The sequence below is a fragment of the Antedon bifida genome, chromosome 8 (assembly GCF_963402885.1).
Source record: "Antedon bifida chromosome 8, ecAntBifi1.1, whole genome shotgun sequence".
In the NCBI taxonomy this organism is placed as follows: Eukaryota; Metazoa; Echinodermata; class Crinoidea; order Comatulida; family Antedonidae; genus Antedon; species Antedon bifida.
This window is the reverse complement of record NC_136233.1, coordinates 13,055,743-13,083,119: the sequence shown is the minus strand read 5'-3', so window position 1 is coordinate 13,083,119 and position 27,377 is coordinate 13,055,743. Positions and strand designations below refer to the sequence as shown.

At 35.2% G+C, this 27,377-nt stretch overlaps 2 protein-coding genes across 3 annotated transcripts in view; one reads left to right on the top strand and one right to left on the bottom strand.

Annotated features, from left to right (window-relative positions):
- Positions 1 to 6,987: 6,987 nt before the first annotated feature.
- LOC144849683 (putative tRNA N6-adenosine threonylcarbamoyltransferase) overlaps positions 6,988 to 27,377 on the bottom strand; it is a 29,474-nt gene continuing 9,084 nt past the window's right edge. The window contains exons 1-14 of one of the 2 annotated variants that reach the window (XM_078706690.1): positions 15,134 to 15,222; positions 12,548 to 12,672; positions 11,798 to 11,858; positions 11,320 to 11,378; positions 10,695 to 10,796; positions 10,233 to 10,306; positions 9,690 to 9,785; positions 9,363 to 9,412; positions 8,983 to 9,061; positions 8,383 to 8,448; positions 8,189 to 8,279; positions 7,832 to 7,907; positions 7,522 to 7,620; positions 6,988 to 7,195 (exon numbers count right to left, since the gene is read on the bottom strand). In XM_078706690.1, coding sequence (XP_078562816.1) covers positions 7,156 to 7,195; positions 7,522 to 7,620; positions 7,832 to 7,907; positions 8,189 to 8,279; positions 8,383 to 8,448; positions 8,983 to 9,061; positions 9,363 to 9,412; positions 9,690 to 9,785; positions 10,233 to 10,306; positions 10,695 to 10,796; positions 11,320 to 11,378; positions 11,798 to 11,858; positions 12,548 to 12,662 — 1,008 coding nt within the window. In that variant the 5' untranslated portion in view covers positions 12,663 to 12,672; positions 15,134 to 15,222 and the 3' untranslated portion in view covers positions 6,988 to 7,155. Of the gene's footprint in view, positions 7,196 to 7,521; positions 7,621 to 7,831; positions 7,908 to 8,188; positions 8,280 to 8,382; positions 8,449 to 8,982; positions 9,062 to 9,362; positions 9,413 to 9,689; positions 9,786 to 10,232; positions 10,307 to 10,694; positions 10,797 to 11,319; positions 11,379 to 11,797; positions 11,859 to 12,547; positions 12,673 to 15,133; positions 15,223 to 27,377 lie in introns of those variants that run through there. The other variant, XM_078706691.1, reaches the window with a different exon arrangement.
- On the top strand, positions 16,194 to 25,059 carry LOC144850976 (meiotic recombination protein REC8 homolog). Its single transcript, XM_078708499.1, has 14 exons — positions 16,194 to 16,298; positions 16,690 to 16,758; positions 17,251 to 17,369; positions 18,040 to 18,115; positions 18,404 to 18,491; positions 18,976 to 19,110; positions 19,646 to 19,746; positions 20,246 to 20,522; positions 21,735 to 21,899; positions 22,177 to 22,237; positions 22,889 to 23,031; positions 23,571 to 23,637; positions 24,017 to 24,059; positions 24,951 to 25,059. Exons 1-14 carry the CDS (start codon positions 16,243 to 16,245, stop codon positions 25,057 to 25,059), a joined length of 1,509 nt encoding a protein of 502 aa, XP_078564625.1. The 5' UTR covers positions 16,194 to 16,242.

Here is a 27,377-nt window from a genome sequence, read left to right as displayed (position 1 = left end):
ACCTGTATGTCATCAAGAGCAGTTCATCTTGAGGTAGCTCATAGCCCAGGCACCGACTCCTGCATCAATGCTATCAGGAGGTTCATGACCAGAAGAGGCCCAGTGAAAAGCATAAGATCAGAAAATGTAACGAATTTAGTAGGTGCAGAAAAGAAACTGAGAGGGATGCTAGAAAGGGCCAACCGATCAAAAATTAAGAATGTACTTTTATCAATGTTGGAGTGGAGTTTCATAAATCTTTTTTTTAATTTTTTTTTGGAATTAGTCAAAGGGACAATACATCTTTAAACTAGCTAGATTTGAGCTTATTTGTCAGTATAAAGCAATTGAATAGCAGCTATAAAACATTAATGAATAATGCAATGTAGTTGTCCATATCAGGGACATTCAACTGTACGGTAAATACCTGTACCCCTTTGATTGAGTTTACATGTTTTGCTATGTTTGTGTTTATGCTAGCCTAGGCCTAGTTCTGGTTTAGCCCATTTATGTTATGTATGTTTGATTAATATTGCAGTTAATCGTTAAAAATTATATCAGGTCAACGCATTAAAATTAAACAGTTGTTCTTTCAATCAACCTGTGCCACTGTGCAGCATCTACTTTCTAAAACTGTAGAGGTAAGTTTTCGATTGGTTTAGGCCTTGGCCAACCTCACGTTAAAAGTAGGAGTGTAAAACAAATAATGTATGTTTTTATATTCTTGCAATGAAACAAAATAAATTAATTTCCGTTACAGATGAAATAATTATTATATTTTCATCTTTCACCTCATGAAATTATTTGTACCATTGCAAACAATAACCCTGAACCACACCTTGTAAAATTCAATTATAATCTTTTATTAAAAACCACCTGTGCCATTGATACAATGTATTGTAATTATTTCACATTACTTGGGCTACAGCTGAGGATGTGAAGCATTGACCGAAGATGGTCTAAGGACAAAACAGACAAAAATAAAATACATTGAGTTGAAACAAATTTTATTTGACGGAAATATTCTGAGGAGTCTGAATTTACCCCAGAGGGATTCATAAATTATTAAATCTTTACCAGTAACATAACCAGACATTATTAATTATTCACAACTAGCAGTTTATAATAAACTATGGTCATGTTTAAAACAATTAGGATATAGTAAACAATCACCAGACTGAGGAAATGTTATACTTGATATAGATGGAAGGCCATGACATGATTGGAATGTTATCTCAAATCAGTTTAACAGTTTCTTTACTAATGTTGCAACAAAGCTAGTTATCAAACTCTATACCTCTTTTGTTTCAGGCTTGGTTCAGAATATAGGAGTAAAACATGTACAAATGAAAGCGAGACATATGGCAGATAGAGGGTAGGCCTATTTAGACTCGTGCACACCAGTAAAGCCTCATTCGCACTTGATTAAATTATAGGCAGATTTTACCGTAAAGTTTCCAAAGGTAAAATCTTACCATCATTCGCGCTTGGATTGTTTCACTTGGTTAGTTTAACCTCAACTTACAAACAGCCTAAACAAGTAACTATTGAGGGCGCAATATCATGACCTTTATCGCGACCTTTACTTCCACATTGTCGAAAATCGCGCGAACAGTCAACCATTTTGAGAAACAAAGCTAAGAAACCACGAAACGATGGCAGACAAAAGAAAGAAAAAAATGGAAGAAAAAGAAACTGGAGCCATGCGGAGACGCATGCTCTCATCGAAATATGGGGCCATAAATCTCATCAAGAAGGTTTCGAGGGCCTACAATATAATTCGAGGGTTTGGAGCAGCATCACCCGAGAACTGCTGGAAGTCTTCCCAGATCGAATGATTGTACCTGAATGTGGCTGAGGTTGACCAATGACCTACTAGTGGTCCTTAAGGAAATGATATCACAAGGCGATTGAAGAAAGTGGAACAAAGGTTATCCAAGAGGAGATTCAGTCAGTGAACTGAAGAAAAAGAAGTGTGTTTACGATCGACACAGTTAAAAAAAGCAAAATGCTAGATGTTTTTGATTTTCCCACATTTGCTTCAGAGAAGTTAAGCAGACGGTAAGAATACCAAAAACACCAGCAAAGACTTACAAAACCAGTAAAAACAAGGCGAAAACCCCAAAAACCAACTCTAGACTATGCTACATTGGCAAAGGAGTGGTTTACTTTACAACAGAGGCAAGACCTAGTCCAACAGCTCAAGCGAATGAGTTAGACACCTTGTCAAATCTGCCATGTCAAAGTGAGGATCGGTCCTTAATTCAAACAGACATCATTACAGAAGAGATTCCACTTGGAGTCATAATAAACTTGTAAAAATATTTTTATAAAACTCTGCACACTGCTTTCAAATTATAAAGGAGAGCAGTCTGTGATTAAGAGTATATAAATGGGTGAAATTCCACCACAAGATGACACAACAGTGCCCTTTTAGAAGTTTTGCAGTGGAGGAAAGGCATTCATGTTTTCATTCTGATTTATATAGAAAAAGATCACAATGAATGTCAATCTTTACTTAATGACATTGCTACATTGAATAGGCTAATTTGATCTAACCATAGCTGTAATTACATAACAATTATCGTACTATGGGTAAAAAAAAAGAAAAACAAAGCAGATTGAATATACAAGAAGGAGTATAGGATCAGTTAGGAAGGGATTGAGAATGAGATCTACAGTATGGCTCCCGAAAGCAGATGTTTGTCACACACATTCTGAATATCAAAATGGATTACTGTCTGGGACTGGTCCATTAGGTCTCACCATTGTGAGTAATTCCTAAATCAGAACCAAGAGGGGATTCAGTCAGTAATGCTTTTCGAATTATTCTGATTGCAAATATTTATGCTCGACCAATGATTCAATATTTGAGAAACTAAATCTAAAATTTGTCGGGGAGAATAGACAGAGGTCCTATGCCCGACAGGGAAAGAACTTTTTTATAAGAATTTGTTCATAGTTGCTAGACATTGAAGTGCTTGACATAGAATTTCAGGTCAAAATGTGCCCCTTTTTTTTGCAACTATGAACACTTTAAATGAAAGACCGTCAACAATGGTCAATAATTTTCAACCTATGATAGAGACAATGCTGGGATGGTAGTATACTATGCTGTGAATCACAAAGATTATTGGTGGTACAAAAGCTGTTATCATTCAAACTTGAATAGACTTTACCTTTACACCAGGACCTATACCTTCTGGAAATCCTAATAATGGCATCAATTGGTATCATTAGAAGGAAAATAAGATGACAACAAAGATGCTAAGAGAGTACCACGAGAAGATTAGTAATATTACTATTACATTGTTTGCACGACATCACATCAATATTTCAGATTTCCATCTTGGCTGGCAAACAAACCAAAACCATTTAAAATCACGACAGTGTGTGGAGAAGAGGTAGCATTTTCCAAGTATTATCAAGCATTGGAAAGCAAGCGTAAAGAACACCGAATCAAGAAAGAAAGTTGGTATTCATTCATACAGCAATGTGTATTTGTATATCTATTTCCGCCCTACTGTTTCTTGGGGAGGACGCTACGAAAGGTCCAGGTGGATAAGACCACAGCCCTCACCATAGTGCCAACATGGACCCCATGCTGTAGAATAATAAATTCATAACTATTAGTGATAGCTATTGATAAATGCATAATTGTTTATTTTTAAAATATAAGTAAAATTGATGATCTGTGTGGTAAAAGGACACCAAACACAGTGAGGCATTACATCACTAGTGGGCAAACATATCTAGACTTTGCCGCATTCGATGTACCTGAATACACAACAGAAATGATTCATGATGGGCAAAATAAGTTAAAGATATTGGCAAAATCATTAAAGGAATCGCCTTACAGAAGGGAAAAAGAAGTAAAAAAAAGCTTCTATTTCGCCGCACTAATATCTTTCAGGCCACTGACATAGTGGATGCGTTTAAGTCTACGGACCTCTATTAGTGCTCGTTCTCCCAGCAGCAGATCAAAAGGGCGTGTGAGAGAGCAAAACTAGTGTATGTGTCAAGAAAGGACATTCTTGGTGAGAATGCCACACAAGACGAAATGAAAAACAGAACATATCGATATATGGCATATAGATGTTTGAATAACGAGATAGAAGACTTATTCCATCATGCTGTGTATGGCCAATTCAAGATAAATCTCTGGAGGATAGTGGAATCTATAAAGAATTTATAGATGGGGATGAACGCGGCAAGACAAAATGACAAACGTAGCATATCGATATGTGGCTTACAGATGCTAAATTTGGTGGGTGTACTCACGACTGAATAACGAGATAGAAGACTTATTTCATCATGCTGTGTATGGCCAATTCAAGATAAATATCTGGAGGATAGTGGAATCTATAAAGGATTTATAGATGGGGATGAATGCAACAAGAAACAATGACAAACAGAACATATCAATATGTGGCTTACAGATGCTAAATTTGGTGGGTGTACTCACGACTGAATAACGAGATAGAAGACATTCCATCATGCTGTGTATGGCCAATTCAAGATAAATCTCTGGAGGATAGTGGAATCTATAAAGAATTTATAGATGGGGATGAACACGACAAGACAAAATGACAAACGTAGCATATCGATATGTGGCTTACAGATGCTAAATTTGGTGGGTGTACTCACGACTGAATAACGAGATAGAAGACTTATTCCATCATGCTGTGTATGGCCAATTCAAGATAAATATCTGGAGGATAGTGGAATCAGGGATGGACTTCTTTTTAATAGGTTGTAGTGTATGCATTAAATTTGCCTCTCTTACTGAAAACTGTAAGTATACAGTTATACTGTATTTTGTAATAAAATTTAAAATGGATATGAAATGATGTTAAAAAAAATAAGTTAGTTTCATTATCGGAAAGTACGCATAGAATCATGTCAGTGACCTTTATGCTAAATGATATGGACGTCTGGGTCCCCTCTTAATCGGTGACAAAAAATCTTTTTGTGACGTCACTAAAAGAAAAATTTGCATTAGGAGAATTCGTATTTCACAGACTTTTGCAGATTGGCTCTATACTATTACAGCGTTGGCTTATCCGCTTTACATTTTTGTTTATGTATATGTTTTAAATCTTTTCGGATACAAATTTTTTTTTTTGTCAACCGATTAATTTTTAAAATGAGTTTTATAATGTGTTCTTACGGCAATCTTATGCCAATTTACTAGCGTTTTGTACCGGGAAGCTGGAGAAACGTAGATACAGTGCGCATGTGTGAAAATATCAATTACACGATCGCTACAGAGAAACCCCGACGCCATTTTTTTCCACGATCGACGGAGGAGTGTTTATTTTTATCATCATTTTGGAATGGATAGTGAAGAGGAATATTTTGTAGCGGATATACAAATAGTTAGAAGAGGAGTAATACTACCAGTAAATCCTGACAATTTAAGACCGTTCGATAATGACCCACGTTTACCACCATTGCAAAGGCCCGCAGCATGCAGCAGACGACCGGTTAGGTCTACCTCCTTCCTAGAGTCCGAGACGCTCGTCGGGCCAGGGAATTCGAACGGTTTCGCCGTCCACCTAACATGCATGTTAGGCATAACTATATATATGTAAAGGCATGTCAGTGTCACACGCTGACGCTGGACAGACAAATTTCTGAAATTTGTTTGTAATGGTAGATTTTTCACAAAACGGAAGACATCTTCGATCGATGACAAACATTGCCGTGCAACGAAGCGTAACCAACAGAAATATTATTCAGCCTATTTTCGGATAACAAGTTACTTAAAAATTCTCAACGGACACTCGTATGGACAAAATTTTTACTGTAAAATGTTCTTAAAAGATTAGCCTAAATAACTGTGTGATTGAAAAAAATTAGAAAATTTGTTGTCACTGTTTAAAATCCATCGAAATAAACACCACAGTGCATAAGCATAGGTGCCCGACTGCACCGCGAAAAAACCCCGGTGACAAACGCCTATAGTCACTGCGATTTAGGCAGGCTACGAGGCACTGCAGACATCCTCACCTGCAAATATGTTATTGAGGAAGTTGAGGGTCTCAAAACCTTTACATAAGGAGAACAATGGAGTACATCAGGATGATCCACAAGCACTGCATTTTCAGATTGGGAACAGTACAAAGATATGACATATGTTGCTAGAAGATACTACCAATTATAGAAAGAACGATCAAGAGAAGATGATGAGACATGGATGTGTCAATGATCCAATCCTCTGTGTTGTTTGAAGCGACAGCAAGATGCAACACAGAGGATGTAGCTAGTACTTTTCCAGTATAGTACATGAACAGTACTATGTTTAGGGACAAGCACTAGCTAGCACTTGCTGTGTGAGATACAAGAAGGGATCCATACTGATTTAGAAAACCGTAATCACCAAATCAGGTGAAGGTCCAATTTGACCATAGTTGGTCAGCAAAAGATCTTTGTGAACAATCAAGTGCGACTGATAATGGATGAAGTTATTTTAAGACAAAACATCCTTCCAATTTAACAGAGACAACTGGAATACTTAAGGCTGCAGACTCAAAATAAGCTAAGTATTTGGACCTCGAACTGGGCACTAGTAGAAATAGCTACAATTGATGACAAAGAATATGGGATCCTTCTTGATCAATAATCAGAGAGTAAAGATGCAGAGTTACATGTAATGCTCTACCCTGGACTGTATCTACCTAAAAGTTCAATGGTGAAAAAGTTTTTATGGCAGTCAGGTGACAAAAGGTGTAACAGTAATTAAATAAAATTGATAGCGCCCTCTGGAATATGACATCCAGGCATTACAACAATCAGTGCCATGATGTAAACATATTGTGCTGACTGATGTTTAAAAGGTAATATAATGACTAGAGAAGACTATTACATATTGCATCTAAATTCAAAGAGGACTCCTTAATTCTGCACAGGTTATCCTCTCTAAAAATGGTCAATAAGAAAAATAAAAATAAAAGTCATGTTTACAAGCTGATCCAAGTCAGTGGATAATTTAAACACAATAACAAATGAGATTTACGAAAGTTGAACAAAACTGGTAATCTTCTTTCCCTCTAGGCTTCTACCTCACATGTTGGTATACGTCTTTCAACCATTTAGTACCAATGCAGCAGCTTAAATGCTGGTGTGTTTGACCCGATTTGCTGTTCCTCAATAGATGATTTGTAATTGATTTTTTCAATCACGCCATGTTACTTCAACTTCATCTGTTCTGTACCTGCAAGCAATGTTGAGGTGATTCCTTATTAGTAGGTAATGTTAAAATAATACTAGTAAAGTCTTCAGTTTCAGTTGCTGAGCATGTTGAGTAAGATAGGGAGCTTTTCATTTGCGACGATTTACGACCTATCGCCGGCCATTGTCTGGACCTAGAAACCATCAGAACTGTGTAAAGGTGGGGAAGCGAGGAAACGCATCGCAATATCCCGTGGAAATATTAGTGGATTAACGTACAGCGGTCTTCGCAAAGTATAATAATTCATGGAGAAGGAACATTAATTTGGCAACAGACAATAATCAGTTTTATAATGGACATCAATTTACCTTTGTGTACAAAATGTCTCTTTTATTGGTGTAGTTATTCCACTCACAAACATCTCCCAGCCAGCCTGGGCAATCATTGCACCATTGTCGATACAAAACCTTTAAAAAACAAAACAATTTGCAAATTATTATTATTTACCCGTTTTATTTATCCCTCCCTCGAATAAACGCTTCCATAGAACATCATTTTGAATCAAGAGCCTCTCACATGCTAGTCCGATATTCCTTATTATATAACACCAAAATAAATTCCATTCTAGGTCTAGGCCTGATATGATAATGAGTAATATAAAAACGTTTTGTACGGTACCTCATATCCGTTGCAAATAGCTTAGCACCTCGCTCTTCAGCCATAATTCCCATCATTTCTTGTAAACGTTTGTTACCTAAAAGCAAAAAAAATTGTAAGAAAATAAGTTTTTCGGTAATATGAGGGGCAGCAAAGACAACTTGGAGGGCATCAAAGCTATTAAAAAAAAAAATTATTGACGAACTTATTTATATTTTTACCATTCGGTGGTTTTATTGTGAAAATTCTAGGGCCCTCTGGCCAACCATGATTTTCAAAGGCATTAAGGCCAACTGAGAACTGAGAACCAACGGAACTGGCGAGTTTAGTTTGGTTGTTTTGGTGAATACAGTAAAGTTAGAAAGAAAAACAACATACATCCAACGCCACCAACTATGAGGACCTCATTCGATCCACAGTGGGCCATGGCTCGTTCTGTTACCTCAACCAACATTGCAAACAGTGTCTCCTAAAATTAAAAGATAAAATGTGGTGGATTGATCCCTTTGCAGTTCAGAATGAAGCTAAATATACAAGCTCAACAAAAATGAGTAGAATGGTAAAAATAATACCTGAAGTGAAAAGCAGAGATCACCTGGTGTACATTCACCACTTTTTAACAGCTTACGACCAACATGCTATTAAACAGACAAAAAAGGGGGAAATCACTTACATGCTAACCTTTGAGAAACAGAAACCGTTTTATTTGTTTCATACTTTTCACAATTTCTCAATGTTATCAAGAAGAGACATGTATACTTAAATAAAGTGATTTTTTGTGGTATAAGAGCTTTCAATTTTCGATGGCCTAGCACGTAGGAATGGAATGCTTCATTCCCACTAGACACATGAACGGAAAGTGCAATGGAAGTAATTTGACCGATCACAAGAGATGGATTTTTGGAATTGGTCAATGCGCTTATGTCCTTGCATTGCGTTCTAGTAGGAACACAGAGACATTGCTTGTTCACTAGATTCTTAGACTATGATTCTAGGTCGAGACGGCGACCACCAACACGTTATGCGTCTACATAGGTTGTCCCAAATCAAAATCTCATCTACTGTACTGGAATCTTATGCAACATCTTTATAAAATATAAACAGTGAGTTATTTTTATGCTGGGGTCATGATTATTATGGTGATAAGGACATTGAATACATTAATTACAAACCTCAATGTGTGATAGAATTCCTGAAAATGATACGTCCATTCCCTTGGTGACATATGGCAGCTCAATCAACTTCTTTCCCCTAAAAAAAGACAAAATGTATTCTATTACTATGAGGTGTATTTACTTAAATCTGCAATCTTCTCATCTCCAAAATGCATCAATAACTCAAGTTCAGTTCGAAATGCAACAATAAATTTATGGAGAAATATGCAGTCTGTGTGAGCTTAAGCTCTGTCTACACTATCAAACGACTTCAGACAAAAAAAATATGGTCGTAATATGACATCAGCGTGTCCATATATGGGCACATCACACTTTTTTGTCACATAAAGTTTGATAGTGTAGACAGAACTTAAGTTTAAACTAAACAAACTACTCACTCTTTTGCTTTTTGTTCAATGTTGTATCCAGGACTAGGATCATTTGATAGCTATAAAATAATAAAAAGTTTAAAGTTCAAAACCACTTTACTGACCATTGTGAAAATTAGACCCTACGAACCGATATACTGAAATCAAGAATGATAATGGATTATATCTCATGTTAGAAGAACATACCAATCCATGGCAATGTAATGAGATATACTCACCAACAACTCAACACAATGGATAATTTGCCTCTTCATGCACAGGAAAGATCAAGTGTCAGAGGAAATCCTACATAATAATTATAATATGTAATAAAATGCTTCGATAAGCCTGACTAACCTTAAGTATGCGAGCAAACCTGTCTAGACAGTTGCCTACTGCAATATCAATAGTTTCACCGAATATTCTATACTTCTTCTGAGAATATGCAATAACCTGTAAAGAATAGAATGGTTAATTACACAATAGTATTATATCATTATTGGTTAATTTCATTCATATTTGAGAGAGTAAAAGTTGCGCTGATCTACCGAACAATGCCCAGCAAATTCATTGCATTACAGGGTTTCCGTTTCATAACGTACACGACATCATGTTGCTGTGTTGTGTCAGTTCACTGGTTTTTCATTTTCACGATCACGACTATTAACGTATTGCTTTTGGCTCATCCATATCGTCATGTGAGCGACCACGTTGATTATAACAAGGTGGTTGAACTTGTAATTGTTGGATATGAAATTCATGGAAAAAACCACCCAAAATAAATAATCTGCACATTGATTTTTTTTTTCTAATTTCTCCAGTCATCCTATGGCCATAAAAAAGTTCTGCAGCCCAGTTTTCAGAATGTTGATTTTCCCGACAAAGTGTGCTTTTAAATACCTGTGTATTTCCTCCACTAACATACAGTACTGTTGGATTTTGAGCATTTGTTATGAGGCGTCCCATCTCAATGTCTAACAAGTTCATTAAAGAATACACTGTATAGGGCTGCTTTACAAATATAGTTTTCGTATTATTGCCAAGGAATCATTATTTAGTAATTATCTGTATATTATTCTTCGCAAGGTAAGGTGACTGCAAAGCCTAACTAGGCAGGCTTATTTACATAAAGGAGGCTTGGCCTAGCTACCCGATTCTACTGGCAGTGGTTGTTGGCTATATAATACAGATATCGCCTTTTATATCGGGAATCCCCCCGTGGAATGATATTTTCCTCTCAAGAATATATATTTCCCTCAGCTTCACATATAAAATCTGTAACCAATTCTTATAACATATCTATATGTAAACCTGAAGCCCTTCTGAACTAATGGGGGAAAATGAAAATATATAAAAGGATACGTCCTATACAGTGATTAACACCAATTATTGGTTTATTCCATAGTTGGGCCACAGTTCTTGCAACCAGAGCTACCGACACCAATGGCGCTCCCATACCTGGACCTGTATAAAAAAAGAACTATAAAACATACACACTTCCTTTTTTATTTCTTGTGTAAAAAAATTTAAAAAAAAAGAGGTGAATCTGTATTTAGGCTTAGCTCCAAAAAATACAGCTCGGAATTTGAGCACAGAGTAGAGCCTGCCATTATAATAGACTATGCACACTACATCGCATGCACAGCCACCAGCCTGACACTGCACAAAATTCTCAACATCTTTACAAAAATAGTGGAGCTGTAGGTTGGTGGTTAATATGCTTGCCTTCCAATCCTAATGTGCAGGATTCAATCCTGACCTAGTTAGTGCCAGGGTTGTAACTCACAACTCTTTCAACTTCACTCCCTAAGCCTCAAATGAGACTTAGTTTATAAGAACGATCAATGGCTAGAATACATATAGTGTAGGGTCATGAAAATGAAACCTACTAATTCAGTACCTCACTCACTGTTGCATCCAAGGATTTATTTTTTTTTTTAATGGAATATTCTATATTGTAGAAAATAAATAATTTTATAACAAATACCTTTTGTGTATGCTATACAGTCAATCTCTCGATGCGAAATGTTTGCTTCATCTAATGCCCTATAAAATAAAATTGAAACTAATGTAACACTCAGTCAACAACACTGTTTTATTTCTCATAACACTCCAGTTATTCAAGTTGCTAGTGGTTTCTTCCTGTCACTAGATACTCTTTATTCCTTTTCCTATAACCCACATCCTTAATCAATCACTATTTCCTTATCAAAGAGGTTTCCTTCTCTAAATATTTCCTTCAAAGTAAATGCATATTAATTCATATTTTTCCAGAACATACATTAAATATGTTTGTACTGGCAAGGAGAGGATGGACATTTAATTTAAGACTTTATTATACTGTAGTCTCATACTTGATTCTAAAGCTTAGTTGACAAGGATGTATGAACACATAGTTTGGTTAAACATACATAAGCATAACAGATCTGAATACATAGAATATAAATATTTGAAACATGCAATACTTTTGTAAAACTTCTAGCACATGAGCTTGATGATGTCTGGCAGTATCCCTTGGCTGAAAACCTAAGAAGATGAAACAGATTTTAGTAAAACTGTAGAGAATTTATATTACAGTGGAACCTCTATTAAAGGGACACCTTTTGGACCCAAACAAAGTGTCACCTTATTAGGTAGGTATCACGAAGGAACTGTTCTCCTGTATTCCAATTGTGATGGGTGGGAGGGGACTGGTATCATAGGATATTATAATTTGTATCACATGGTTGAGTTATACCACAGGGTGAGATTAAACCAGAGGGTGAGATTAAACCAGAGGGTTAGAGTAAACCAGAGGGTTAGAGTAAACCAGAGGGTTAGAGTAAACCAGAGGGTGGGATTAAACCAGAGGGTGGGATTAAACCAGAGGGTGGGATTAAACCAGAGGGTGGGATTAAACCAGAGGGTGGGATTAAACCAGAGGGTGGGATTAAACCAGAGGGTGAGATTAAACCAGAGGGTGAGATTAAACCAGAGGGTGAGATTAAACCAGAGGGTGGGATTAAACCAGAGGGTGGAGTTATACCACAGTGTGGGATTAAACCAGAGGGTGGAGTTATACCACAGGGTAGGATTAGACCAGAGGGTGGGATTAAACCAGAGGGTGGGATTAATCCACAGGATAGGATTTCCTCAGGTGACATTTCAGTATCATACAACTTTGTCATCAACAATTCATTTAATTCCATCATTTTCTGACATGCACATTGACATACCTTCACCTGGTGGAGTGACATAGGTTACCCTGGGATTCGACAACACCTCTCCATCACGAATTATCCCGATGCCAAGCTTGTTGGCACTCCCTTCAAACCCAATGACTGTTGGCATGATGATCAGTCTGAAAACAGTTAAAATATTAAATACAATACATACTTATTATATCATGACCTATGAACTTAAGTTTGGTTGTTGTCATATGTTGGTTTAACATATTTGACGCATTTTGACTTTCAAAAAATACCTCTTGCAATCAGCATTTCAATGTTTACCAGATGCCCTACGCATTCTAGCAATTACTATCATGTATTAAATACAGAAATAACCTTGTAAAAAACAGAATTCAGACACTAAACGTACAAGGTTGAAAAATATTTTTATCTAAAAGATGAAGAATGACAAAAATTTGTGAGGCTCACTGAGAGTTTGACTGCCTGGTATTGATGAGAACTTGGCTTTATGATGTACATAATAATCATAAATGCATAAAACCAGGATTGTGTATAGGGTAGGCAGTTTAAATATAAAATAATAACTAGTGGTATAGGTCACAGTGCATTTCAGCTGCCAGTCATTTTGGCGTGTAAATAACCAGAAATAGCCTACATAGAGTTACTCCAAGTAGTATCTCGAATAATCACACACAAATTTGTTTGCGGACGAGAAAACTATCTTGGCAGATAACCTTATCTCATTTTGTGGTGGTGGTATAGGGAGTAACAAATACTGAAGGACTAGACATGCCTATCGAACTGCACGTGTAACACGCTGACCGAGCCCGGAGATTGCCCTTTTATAACACGAAGTGACATTGTGTAATGGTGACGTTTTTATTACTAAAAGTTACATCCAATACACAAGTGTGTTTAAATAAAGTAGTGCAAAGCGTAGTCCTATTATGATGTATCCGTCGGCAAAATGAGATGGGCTTTATCGAGTACTATATCGCATCATACTTTTTTAACATAAAGATCAAACCTGTCTGTTTGAGTTTACTAGTGCAAGTACCAGCCGCCGATTCGGCTTAAATATAATAAAAATATAACATTTTGGCACACATGGTGTGTCATGCATATTCAACACTATTTATAATTCTGGCGTCCTTGTTATATATATTGCGAAAATAAAGTTGGTGAACTTTATAGTCATTGATATTTGTTCCTACTCAGACATTTGAAGACATTTTGAAGAAACATTGATACGTACAATCGGCCTAGCATTCATTGAGATATAAATGTAGGCATGTTATAAAATAAAACAAATAATCATAATGAATGTTTTGTATTCATTGAATGGTGAAAACTACTACTCTATTTTCAACATAAAATATTCTGACCTTCCAACTCTCATAAACATTCATTATTTGTATATTATATAACACCTAAATAAATTCCTGTCATTTGATTGGACGATTGTGGGTCACATGGCGTGCAATAGTACGCACTATTAAACGATCGTTTAATAGTACTTTTTTAAACATTTTGTGTACGAAAAAAAAAAACGTTTCGCGGATGAAAAAAAATTTAGAATACAAAAATTACATTGAAATACAACAGCGCCACCTGTCGTCCTGCCTCTGTTTGTAAACACCACCGCGAGATATGCAAAAGCAGCAGATTTTTGTGTACGATTTGGAGATATATATGTACTAATTTCATTCAAAAAGGCATTTAAATTAGCTTTAGATCGTTTTTAGGATTTTGATTACTTAATGGGGACATCCCTACAAGACGTGGAATCGTTGGAAAAACCATAATTAGTCAAGATAAGTTCCAATTGTCTGTCGAAGTTTTGCCTTTCAGCCAATCTAGTACTACTACACTAGCTAGCCTAGCTAGGCCTGTTAGTATTAGGCTAGGCCTAGCCTAGGCGTTTTAGCCTTGCTAAGCATAGGATTATTTGGTTGTTTGTTGACATAATTAACACTAAAGTAGGTGTGTTTATAAAATCCATATAAATATAAACATTAACATTTAATATTATAATATTACTGTTTTAATCAATCTGAATGAAATGTAGGCCTCTTGGCTAGGGCTACCTTATATTTGATTCAAATGACAGGAATCTATTTAGATGTTATATAAAACAAATAAGGAATGTTTAATATTCGTGTAATGGTACAAATAATGGCATTTGGTGAATGATGAAAGGTTACATCAACTCGGCGTTGCCTCGTTGATATAACCTTTCATCATTCACCTCATGCCATTATTTGTACCATTACACTCATAAACATTCATTATTTGTATAATATACCACATACACATACTAGCCTAGGCAAGGCGACAGGGCTACTAGGCCAGGTGATAGGCCTACTACAGTACTACTAATAACCTAGCTAGGGCTGCTACGCTAGGTCCAGGCCTAGTAGAGTACGTTTACTCTCAGGTACTAAAATAAACCTAGTTATATAGGCTAGCTAGCATCCCACTTGGCCTAGCCTAGCCTAATAGGCTAGATAGTAGTACTAGCCTAGGGCCAGGCCTAATAAGGCCCCTCTAGTAGTAGCCTAGTAACTGCAAGACTTCTCTTCTAACACTGACTAATAATAGTGACGTTGTGTGTATTATTAATTATTTTACCTTACAAAAGAAAATATTAATACTGTAACACGCGCGACATACAACAAAATTAACACGACCTACGACCTAATACACAGCTGCTGCTGCATGCTGCTTATACAGTTTATATGCTTGAGTGCTCACGAGGTCGGATGAACGTTTTCGCGCGATTAATCTAGTAGCGCGAAAAGAGCTAAACCTACGTCATCGTTATGTTAGCTATAATTGGCTAAAATATTTATTCATGAATTTCAGGACATGGGATTGGTCAAAAGTATCATCATTAACATAATTTTAATGACGATGAATGACGAGTAGAGGGGGTTGCTTATTACTTTTTAAACATTCAGGCAACGACAGAACTTTTTTAGTCAAAGTTTGGTGAGACAATTTCTTCTTCTTCTTCTTCTTCTTATTATTATTATAAAATTGTAGGCATATTACCATCATTCTATACAGTACTTTAATATCCTCTACCTAGGCTATGTTTTAAATTAATTAATTAAATATTAGGCCTAGCTGAGCAGGCCATATTGAGTATTGCCTAGCCTTATTAGGCTAGGCTAGCCTTTTAGGCCTAGCCTATAGGCTATACAGTCCAGCCTGATTAGGCTAGGCCTAGCTAGACTGGCTTAGAGGGCCCCTCTAGCCTATTGATAGGGCATAGAAGTAGCATAGTAGGCCTAGCCTAGTAGTAGGTTAGGCCCTAGGTCTAGGTAGGCATATTTGATGTTAGGCTGTATTTGCACAATCTTTTATTTAAAAAAAAGTTTTATTTCAAAATAATGACACATCAAATCCATCATTGATTGATTTCCACTAAATATTATTTCAAGCTAGCTAGGCCTAGCCTAGGCCTATCATAGCCTTAGGCTAGGCCTAGCTAGGCTAGGGCCTACCTTAATTAAGCTAGCCTAGTGTAGGCCTAAACTAGGCCTAAATAAAGAATGAATCCATCTATGTGGTCTCTAGGCATACCTAGAGGGACTAGTTTATAGTAGTACTAGCCTAGCCATACTACTACTAGGGTAGCTTACACTAATTTAATATTTTCTTTATCTATTTCAGAATTGTTGTATTCATACAACTTAAATATTTGTTAAAAAGTCATCACCAAAGTTAGCCTAAACATGTTTTACTCACACAATATCTTGCAAAAAAAGGGAGGAAGATTTGGAAAAATTTGGTAAGAAAGAGAGTATAGTAGGAAGAGAGGAGATATTTTAGTACTAAAGTAGTAGGCCTAAATTTAGGCCTAAAACAATATGGGTATATATAGGTGGATACATATACACTACAATGGATGAGATGAAATACACAAGACACACCCTCCTACACTAAAGGTTATATTTATTTGTAGCCGACTTCCAAAACGTCCCTGATCCTGACCCCCAACCCCCGATTGTTTATCAATACTCATTTTGCCTTTTGCCTACTGCCTTTTATTATTGTCATTCCTGATGATGATCCAAATGTCATTTAATCATGACTGTGTTTTATCCTATTGTAATCCATGCATTAATTAGTTTTATTGTTAATGTTATTCCTATCATTTTTGCTTTGCCATATAATATTAGGATTGCTGCGACCAGATCATCAAAGCTCACAAAGCGTGAATATGTGACGATCAACGTAGCTAATACCTGGTAACTCTTCATGTTAATACTCAATTCATTTTGTAGTGAAATAAACTAGGCAACAAATATCAGACCCTAATTAGAAATTGATTACAGGCCAGGAAAATTGATGGGCTAAGCTATTGGCTTTACACTGACTTTTTACAGAGACAAGCAGCATTTATTATGTTATTACCGTATTGTACTCTGAAAATGAATACAGTAGAAGCCCTATATGGGGACACCTTTGAGACCCAACAAAGTGTCCCCTTAATAGGGGTACAGTAGGTGTCCACTTACTTGTGATTGCGGCAGTATTAAAACATTTTACCTCATTAGTTTCACGGTACGTGTCCTCTTAATAGGGGTTGTCCTCTGAACAGGGGTTGTCCCCTGAATAGGGGTTGTCCCTTGAATAGGGGTATCCCAAAAGAGGGGTGGAAGGTAAGGAAGATTATGAATATTACAGTCCCTATGACAATATAAAAATATACAATGTATTCTTCTTCCCATTTTTTTCAGTCAAGATATTATCAATTGCCTCCAGCTGCAAGTTGAACCACGCCTTTCCCTTTACCTGTCATCACAGCTCATGTTTGGTGTTGTTAGAGTATTTTATAAACAATGCGAATACCTTACCAGTAAGTGTAGTATACAATTGATAAAATATGAAACCTTAAATTATTAACCTAGTTATTAGGATGCTTTTGATTTCAACAAACTAGGGCATATGAATTATGTAAATTAAAAAACAGCTCTGTAAAGTTGATTTCCTTTTTCCATACACCCAAATAAAGGTCTGTAAAGTGGAACTCAGGTCGTCACCTGGACATATTAACCAAATTGGTACAGATAACCGGAAAAAATTGCCAAATCAAACTCGCGGTATGCAAATAGTACCTCCATTTGACGTTATTTCTCATGGAAATCTAAAGCTCTCTATTTTGATTTAACAAAATTTACACCTGCAACAGATAGTAAAGATTAGGTGATACACAGAATGTGTAGAGCATTGTATTATATATATATATACCTCTCCCTGGATCTTTAGTAACACCGGGTTGAAGATGAGCTCCATTTTCTATTAAAATGTAGTCATGACGAAATACATTCCAAACTATATAACAATCTAAAGGGTGCCATAACACTAACTACTGATAACAATATAAACTTTTTAAACATAATCGGCTCCACTGATTACGACGTCATGTTGCCGGCAACCAGATTCATACAGGACGTGTTTATTCTACGAATGGAGTTTGGACTATAATTAAAAGTATAATCACATTTGTTTGCCTTTATTTTTTTTAGATGAGTTGATATATGTGAATAACCGGATAGGTTCAAGAATAAATATCGCAGACAGCATAGATATAGGCATCTCAAGGTTAGAAATCATTTTTAATTTATGCAAGGGCGTGTGGGGCAGTGTGTTAGAACGTGGATTCGAATCTAAGGTTTCATTAGCCGCTTTATAAATCCAGGATATTATTATTAAAGATTACAAATTTGATTTATCAAGCGTAATAAAGTATGCCTCAACATAGGGTTCGTGACATGAGAAGAAACTGACTGTGACAATATGCTATGTACTGTACTGTTTGAAGCAAACCACCCCCTACGCAGTCTGTAAATTTCTTTTTATGAATTTTTTTTTTTTTTTATGAATAAACAGGGAAAGGCACACAATTCCTGAAGGTAGCAGGAATGAAACATTTGGAAATTTGCAACAAATTTCACTACCAACCACCATCCCTGAACAGGTATAGATTATTAGCCATATATATATATATAAAATTATAATATCATTATTATCACATAACATTATCATGACTATGTGCAGGAAAGAAGGTACAGTGCATATTGGCCGCCGTTCATTCAATTCAGCCACAAACAACAATGCAACAATTATAAAATCAGATAGAATATTTGGTATTAAAAATAAGTCAATTTGGCCGAGGTGAGAAAATCATTAAAAAAAAAAGATTCTTTCCATGGCCATAGGTCTGGGCTCTCGAAAAATACAATATGAAAAAAACAGGTTTATCACTTTTTAGGCCATGGACCTCCAATTTCAAATGTATCAGTCACTGATGGCTGGATATGGCACTCACAAAATACCTTTGAAAGGGTGGCAATATGATAGTTATCAAGGATATTATATAATAGAGTAGGCCTAAAGAAATATTTCTTCATCTATGACTTTTATTCATATATACCATACATTATTTTGTGTACATACTGTAGGATATTCTGCTTCCCAGTGCTACATCTACTGATGAGAGTCCAGGTAGAAGACAGTCGGATGCTATTCCACCTCACCTGTCGCCTCCAGACTTGATAACGTTGAGAGAGGATGTCTCCGATATGGAGACTATCCAAGTAATTATGTTTTTATTATGTTTTTTAACTAGATTTCTGACTATGAAAATTGTTTTTGTTTGTGGATTGAAAAACTATGGTACCTTTCATTTCACCCAGACAAGATCTTGCAACTGCTAATACAGTAGAACATCTTTGACCAAACAAATTATTGTCCCTCCATTGGTGGCACCAGAAGGGGCCTAGGAGGTTATACTCCAGTCAGTTTCAAAGAATGGTATTTTCTAATACTAAAATTATCCATTTTAAAAATGTACCATTAACAAACTAAAGTGATATTAGTGACACAAGTCAATTGAAACGGCCTCAAAATAATGCTTAAACACTGTTGCTTCCAGGCAGCCCTATGTATGAACCCCAGCCTTCAGCCAAGAAGAAGATGGTTTTGCTATAGTGTTAAAATATACATATTCCATTCTTTGTTTCATAGGAAAGTGTCCTAGAAGTACCTTTAAATATATCAGAATGAATCGTAGTGCTTGCTTGTAGATAAGCTTGTTAATATTATTTTAAAGTGAGTAATGTTGTTTTACAGGTTCCAGTAGAAGAGGAAATAGCCCAGGATCCGGCTTTCGCAAAAGTGATGCATCAAGTCACGGCAGCTATTAATAGACTAGAAACTGATGAGGAAAGAGAGTAAATAAATATATTTTTTTATTACCATGTTTATTGATTGATTGGTGGTTTATCCAGCTTCTGTGTAAAAAAAAGAAAGAAAACCCTTGATAAAATATAAAATACAATGGATAATACAGTAGATCCCCTATTATTAGGTGGACACCCAACAAAAAGTCCCCTTAATAGGGATGTCACCTTTACTCCATAGTCATTTGACTGAAGGATGCCCAATTGATTGACAAACAAATATTGTCCAACATTACAGTTTCATGAGAAAAGTCTACTGTAATTATTCTGGCCTACATAAAAGTTAAAATGTTTTAAATTGTTTGTTCCATAAAAGTTAAAAAGAACTGCAGGTTTGATACAAATTTTCACTTAAGCACTTCTCTATCTTGACTTTAAGCAATAAATGCCAGTCCTTGTGGGTTTTTGTTCTCATGGAGTGCCACATTTTTTTTATTACCTTATTAGTCATTTGTTGATGTTTGATAATGCGATGATTTCTATTATATAGAGAAGGCATCATGCTTGTTGAAGAAGAAACCGGACAATTGTCCCTTTCTCGTGATCATCAAAGAAAAACCAGGGACCGAAAAAGGAAAAGAGGACAACCAGAACCAGAACCTCAACCCATTCTACCACCAGATGACGTTGTGCATTCACCAAATTTCCCGAGTATAAATGAAATTGCATTTATTTCAGACGACATACCATTAAGGGTCACACAGTTGGATGATATAGAGCAGACTGTCCCTAGGCCACCACCAGAAGAAACACCTCGGACTGATAAGGTTAGTTGAATAAATTGGGATGGTGACAATATGCTAAACTTTAAATCTGTCCTTAACATGGAAAATGAAATTATAAATCGGATATCTAAAACCAAGCAGCCAGAGTGTGGCTTGCATTAATATTCCAAAAGACTCAAACACTATATATAGTAATTATCATAAAATGCCCTCCGAGAGAAATGATCTGTATAGATCTGTCAGATGTAGAACCGAGAGATATAAAAGACCCTTTGTTCTTGACTCCATCAGGTTGTATAACGCTGAATAATCTTAATTGAAATCAATTAAGCATACCAAAGTCATCATTTTTATTTATTTATTTATTTATTTTGTTAGCAGTTTTTTTGGCATATTTTAACTAATTATTGGAACCAGTATAAAGTAAAGTTTATAGTATTTTTGATGTTCTTATATGTTGCTTTTAATTGTATCCCTGTGGTATTTCATGTCTGTTTTTAAATATTGATTGTTTTAAAATAATATATATCACGTATGTTTAATATTTTTTATATAGTAATAATTTTATTAATCCAAAGGCAAATTACTGAAAAAATGACAATGCTGTGGGCATCAGTGGCTGGATCTCAATGGAGATGCAAAAAAAAAAGAAGCGAAAAGCTAAATCAAAACAATTTAATAATTTTATTAATATACATTTTAGAATTTATTGTTGAAAATGTACTCATACTGTTTCCATTTTAAATTGGCAAATAAAATTTAATCTGAATGGTCACCGCAGTACAGAACGATTTTCTCCTTCTGTACGACGTACTTTAAGCACACATGTAAAACAGCTTTATCGCCATCTGAAGGATGAGGCAATGGGAATAAGCATCTACACTATGAAAAATAAATGACAGTTTGAATTCTTACCATTGCACAATTGATATGGTATTGGAATCAATTCACAAATTAGTCGTGACTAAATTCAAATTTTAAAGTATTCATATAGTAAAATGAACATTATACACTGTTTCAGAGAATAATACATTATATACTAATACTTTTCAGAATATAGTTAATTTCCTTTATTTATTCAACACAACAATGCGCTATAACATGTGAGTGTCCGCAACCCCTACAACAAACTACAAAATACAATTGTAAACACTAACTCAAATTTGTGAACGCAACTGCAGCCATGTATATGGCCTTGTTCTTTCTTTGGATAAATGAATAAACATTTTTTCTAAAAATGTTTCATTTCAATAGGCTGTGGCACCTCCTAATTTGGAACTGTCTCCAATTGTTGAGACTATTCCTCCAGTGGTAAGAAGACGGAAGAGGAGTCTGTTTGTGGACCAGGAGACCCAGCTGCATAAGACTGACATGAGGCATAACATGGCCACATCAGATGACCTATGTAAAAAGAATGACGTAAGATATTACACTGTATATTGGCATCATTTGGCTTAACTACTTCTAGTAGTTACATGTTACCATTATTACACCCAAATAAATAACGCAACCCCCCCCCCCCACCCCACACCTAAAAACCCTCCTGAACAATAAGTCCCAGAGCATTTATTTGAATAAATACAGTATGCAATTTATTCTAGGATTGTTAGCCAAAGTCCTGTACTATGTTTTGATCCTACACATTGTTGCATAATTATCCATTGCAATAATTCATTTGTCATTAATATTTCCATAGATAATATCAATACCAAAATATCCAAGTGCCAGAGAGCTGTTCAATCTTCCAACTAGAGTTGGTAAGTTCTGAATGTTGACACTGTTATCGCCTGTTTCTCTGACTGGGACGCTTCCCTTCTGTCAGGGGTGTTCTAGTGTCTGCCCTATCAATTCTGAAGTACAGTAACTTTTATATGTATATATTTATTGTGATTTTTTCCCTTGCCTTTTGCTTGTAATTGTATTTGAAGGTTCCATTTTTATATTCATATATATTTTTAAATCATGGTAAATGCCCTTTATAGTTTATATATAGGCCTAATTTTTTAAAACCATTGTAACTATGTATAGGTTTTCTTCGGTACATGAGGGTTTGAATGTGTTGATAGCTCACCACATTTTGAATGATCTGTAAGCCATTTGTCCTGTGTTCAATATGGCGCATGAGCATGTTTAAAAAAAAGAGTAGATCGTCTCTGGTGTACTGCCACCAGAAACAAGTCCGCACCAAATTTTGTGTAAAAATAACATAGATTCTATATTTTTATTACCGTTACCACTTGTAAATTGGCTTTTAGTGGGTTATACTTGTGCAACATTTAAAATAATAACAATAAATATCAAAATGTAGCATTTGTAAATAATTTTAATAAATTTATTTCCGGATTAAATAGAAACTCCATAAGAATATCCATTCAACTCATTAACAATTTATTGTATACTTTCTGTAGGTATGCGAAAAAGCAAACCAATGATGGCAATATGGAAAAGACACGCTTTACCATGTGACTACGAAAGTCCATCAGAATATGAGAACCAAATCTGGAGTACCATCTACCTCAGAGAAATGGCTAGTGATGAGGATAACACCAGAGTAAGGCAATTTCTTTACGCTATGATTATATTTACGAGTTGTAAAGGTAGTCCTGAAGGCTATAATTCTCGATTCCATAGACTTTCGGCCCTCTTTCTTGGGCCTTCAGCCCTCTTTCTTGCCTCTAGCCTTCTTTCTTGGGCCTCCACCCCTTGATACATAATGAAAAATATCCCTCTAGGCAATGGTGAGAAAAAATGATGGTGAGTTTTTAACCCAGGGCTAACGTATGGTTGCCTGAGCACCACTTAGATATCCAACTGTCTAATCTTTAACAAACGTTGATTGCGCGTATACTATTGATAGTCGTAAGGATAGCCGCTAGTCTCAAATACAATTTTGTCAGACACAATTTATGAGTTGGAAATACATTGAAAGTATGTATATACTATTTATATTTCAATTTTGTTATGTCCATAATTATATAAGTGATGATAACAATGCACGCATCTACACCGGCATTTTACAAACATATTTGTGAGAAAATGGTTTCCGAGGACTATTTTTTATGTTAACCAATTCTAATGGTTTTTCTCCAGGAATTATCTGATATAGAGAGAATAAGGCGCACCATGACGGAAAGCAGAAGTCTCCTATTACCTGCTGGTAAAGTTAAAACAGTTTCTTTACTTTCTCTCTTACTACATCCAAAAATGTTATACAGTCAACTCTCCCAGTATCAGACACCTTTGGACTAGTGACCAAATATGTATGGTTTTCCAGAATGTCTGGCATTGGGAATGTGTTTTTTATGATGTTAAAAATGAATTTGGGCATGATTTAAGAAAAGTCTGGTATTGGGAGAGTTAACTATATTACTGAAATACTGTGGCACACCCAAGTACTGAATCTCTTGGAAAAAAATAAGAATATTAAATATCTGATATACCTACAATCATAAATTCTTTTTTATACTAGTGTAAAAAAACAAAGTCTATTTAGGCCTACAGTATAACAAATATGAAATCTTATGCCTTTCTTTCAGATCTAACTGCACTATCAGAAACAAGAGAGCGAGACGCTGACAGGTAGGTATTTAAAAAAATGATCTAAGAAAAGAGACATCACATAATGGACCACAAGCCTGTTTAAGAGCCATTGTCTGTAAAAATCAAAGATTTGGTGGCAGATGTAAAAAAATGGATTTCTCTCAAATTTTTACCATGAATAGACATTTCAATAAAAAGCATATCTACAACATTCATTTTAATTTTTAGCCTCCGTTGCCATGACAACGGTCAATTATCCAAATTTTGATGTTTTTGCCATTTTTCACAGATTTTCTATAGTGAAAAAGTACAAACTTGTATACTTGTTTTAACCAAAAATACTTACAGTATACAGTTTTTGTTTATAGCAGTGTAAACAACATGTATTGAGTTCCATTTAATGTAGAAAAAACAAATTTACAAAATGGAGTTTGGTTGATACCATTATTTTAAAAAGGGGTGTTTTTAAAAAATATTTTTTTTATAAAAGTATAACTCATAAACGTACCTATAACTTCCAAAGTGGTGTTTTTATATCAATGAGGTTTTGTAATTTGATAGTCAATAGGTTTGTCAACAATAATCATGAAAAAAACACTGGGGTAAATTTTTTACATAGGTTTTGTGCTGCCAGGAAAATACGAAAAATACAAAAAAATACAAACAAAATATCAACAAACAAAACACGTGAAACACAATTTAAATATGGCTAATCCAATAATAAAATGTATATATGGCTTGTCATAATGCTACTTGAGTCATACGAATAGTTTAGATAAAATAGGAGAATGTGTTGCCAGGTTTATTTCAATTAATTGCCAGAAAAACAGTATTTTGCATTGAAATATTTAGTTGATGGAAAATAATGTTAAACTTTGAAATAATTGCGTCAATGGTTTTTATAAATGTTTACATCTATTTTGTGTAAAGAGATACAGAAAGACCTCCCAAAAAATCTGACCTTGTAAATAGGTCATTTGAGGTCAAAAGGGGTCAGAATGCAAAACAGGACAGGTCCCCACTTTACTACAACTATTAATGTTTGATCAAAATTTACAAGATAGTTCATAACAATTCTCAACAATTTTCATTTTTTACCTATAGTGTTACCTTAGCAACCATTTCTATGTGTAACTAAGGAAAGTAATTTTTTAAAAAAACGTAAAAAATGGCGTTTTTATGAATACAAAGAATTGATTGCATTTGTAATTTTTCTCAATTTTACATCTACTGCATTCTAATAATCTTAAAGTGATTACAAACTTGACCTTGTAAATTCATTCATTTTGAGGTCAAATGAGGTCAAGATATTACCATAGTAACTGTTTCTATGCGAAAATATTTTTAAAATAAGGGGTTTTTCATAAATACAAAACATTTTTTCTACATAGTTTTACATTTCTGCTTTTTGCCAAATTTACTTTAAATACTGAATCCTAATAATCTCAGAAAGAAAGTCTTGACAAATCTGAATAAAGGTAAAAAATTGACCTTTAGTGTTATCTTAAACATATATTTTACATATTGAGGTCAAATGACAGCAGCATTTTACCTATAGTGTATTGTAGCAACTGTTTCTCTACGTATCTTAGTACAATATTTTTAATATGGGGTTTAATGACTATAAACAATTGATTACATAGCTTTACTACTTTTTCCCAAATTTACTTATCTACTGAATCCCAGAAAATGTCTGACCCTTTGTCATTTGTTGGGTCAAATTATGTCAAAATGTATTATTTATGTTATCTTAGAACCTGTTTCTATGCGTAACTAAGGATAATTGTTTTTTTAAATACAGTTGAACCTCTCGTAAGTGGCCACCCTCGGGACCTGGAAAAGTGGCCGCTTACGGGCGGTGACCCCTTACGGGAGGTTCTGCCGATAAAGGGCCAAAATCACGTATTATGGCTATACACGATATTCTTAACAAAACGAGCCTCTCAATTTTCCAGCTAATTGTATTATTATTTATAATCAGGTGGTTTAGTATTTTTTAGCATTTTCAGACAAATTTTAAAAGCTTTTAAATTTATCATATGAAAAATGGTCGGTCAAAATCTGTGTAGTTTTCTCATCTCTTCACAGTAATGTTTTTAAAACCGCTTCGAAATAAAGCTAATATATAAAGAAACATGGACCTCTAATTCATAGGTCCATGCAATAAGTATCACATTTTTCGGGTGGCCGCTTACGGGAGGTCATATATCATACAAAAAATCTCATTTTTAGTATAAAAAGGTGCCCGCAGCTGCTTACGGGAGGCCGCTTACGGTAGGTACCAAATGCAGTAATTAGATAGGAAGAACTGGCCGCTTACGGGAGGTGCCCGCTGTAAATAAAATATGGGGTTTTCATGAATAAAAATAATCACAGAAGAAAGTCCTTACGAATATGACCTTGTAAAACGGTAATTTGAAAATGCAAATAAGGCATGCCTGCTAATAATCTACAAATTTAAATTTGTATAAGATAGGTATGAAAAATCTAAAGAATATTTAGTTACCATAGTAACTGTTGCTATGCATAACTAAGGGAAATTAAATAATTATCAGATAATTATTAATTAATTATAATTACTGAATCCAACCATCACAGTAACAAAAATATAGAATTTCAATTTAAAACCAATGTTTAATATAAAGTGTGATATTTTACATGCTGACCTTAAATGAAATGAAATTTCACATCAGGGCTTCAATATTTGTTATGTAGCATTAACATACCTGAGTATATCATTGACTTTTGATTGGTTCAATTTTGGGGAGGGGAAAGTGGTGGATCCAGGAGTTTGAAATAGTTAGCGGGTTGGAGGCGACGGTCTAAAAACTTAACTTTATGTCCTATCTTTTGCATTGCAATTTTTAACTTGTGGTGGGTGGGGGCTTGGACAAAGGGGGAGGGGTGGGATTGAGGAGTTTGAATCCGTATATTGGTTGGGGCGATGGTAGCGGCAGTGTGGGTGGTGCTTGAATGCATGCATTTGACACTCTATAGTGGATGATCGACCAAAGTGTTCCAGTTTATCTTTTTGTGGTTATTGTCGGGGTAGGGGGGGGGGGGGGGGCGGGTGGGTGGTAGTCGAAAGTGGTGGTGGATGGGCATGTGGGATCTGCTTAAGTTAGCAAATAAAAGAAGTAAAAAAATGAAAGAGGAGCTTCAAAATAAGAGAGGAGTAATTTGTTGCAAAGATTAAAATTCACAACGATCTGATAATTTATTCAAATTTCCAGAGGAAAACCTATAAAATGACATAAAACTGGGAATTACTGAATCTATAATTAAAAATATTGTTTTTTTTTCTCACAACACAACTAGAACTATATAAAACATTAAGAATTTTTCTGAACAATGAGT

What these genes read in the sequence shown, in the direction of transcription:
- LOC144850976 (XM_078708499.1), top strand. Translation starts at nt 16,243, where the DNA reads ATGTTTTACTCACACAATATCTTGCAAAAAAAGGGAGGAAGATTTGGA. An exon ending in ATCAACGTAGCTAATACCTG is followed by an intron (nt 16,759 to 17,250) that starts GTAACTCTTCAT and finishes CATTTTTTTCAG; the next exon opens with TCAAGATATTATCAATTGCC. An exon ending in ATAGATATAGGCATCTCAAG is followed by an intron (nt 18,116 to 18,403) that starts GTTAGAAATCAT and finishes ATGAATAAACAG; the next exon opens with GGAAAGGCACACAATTCCTG.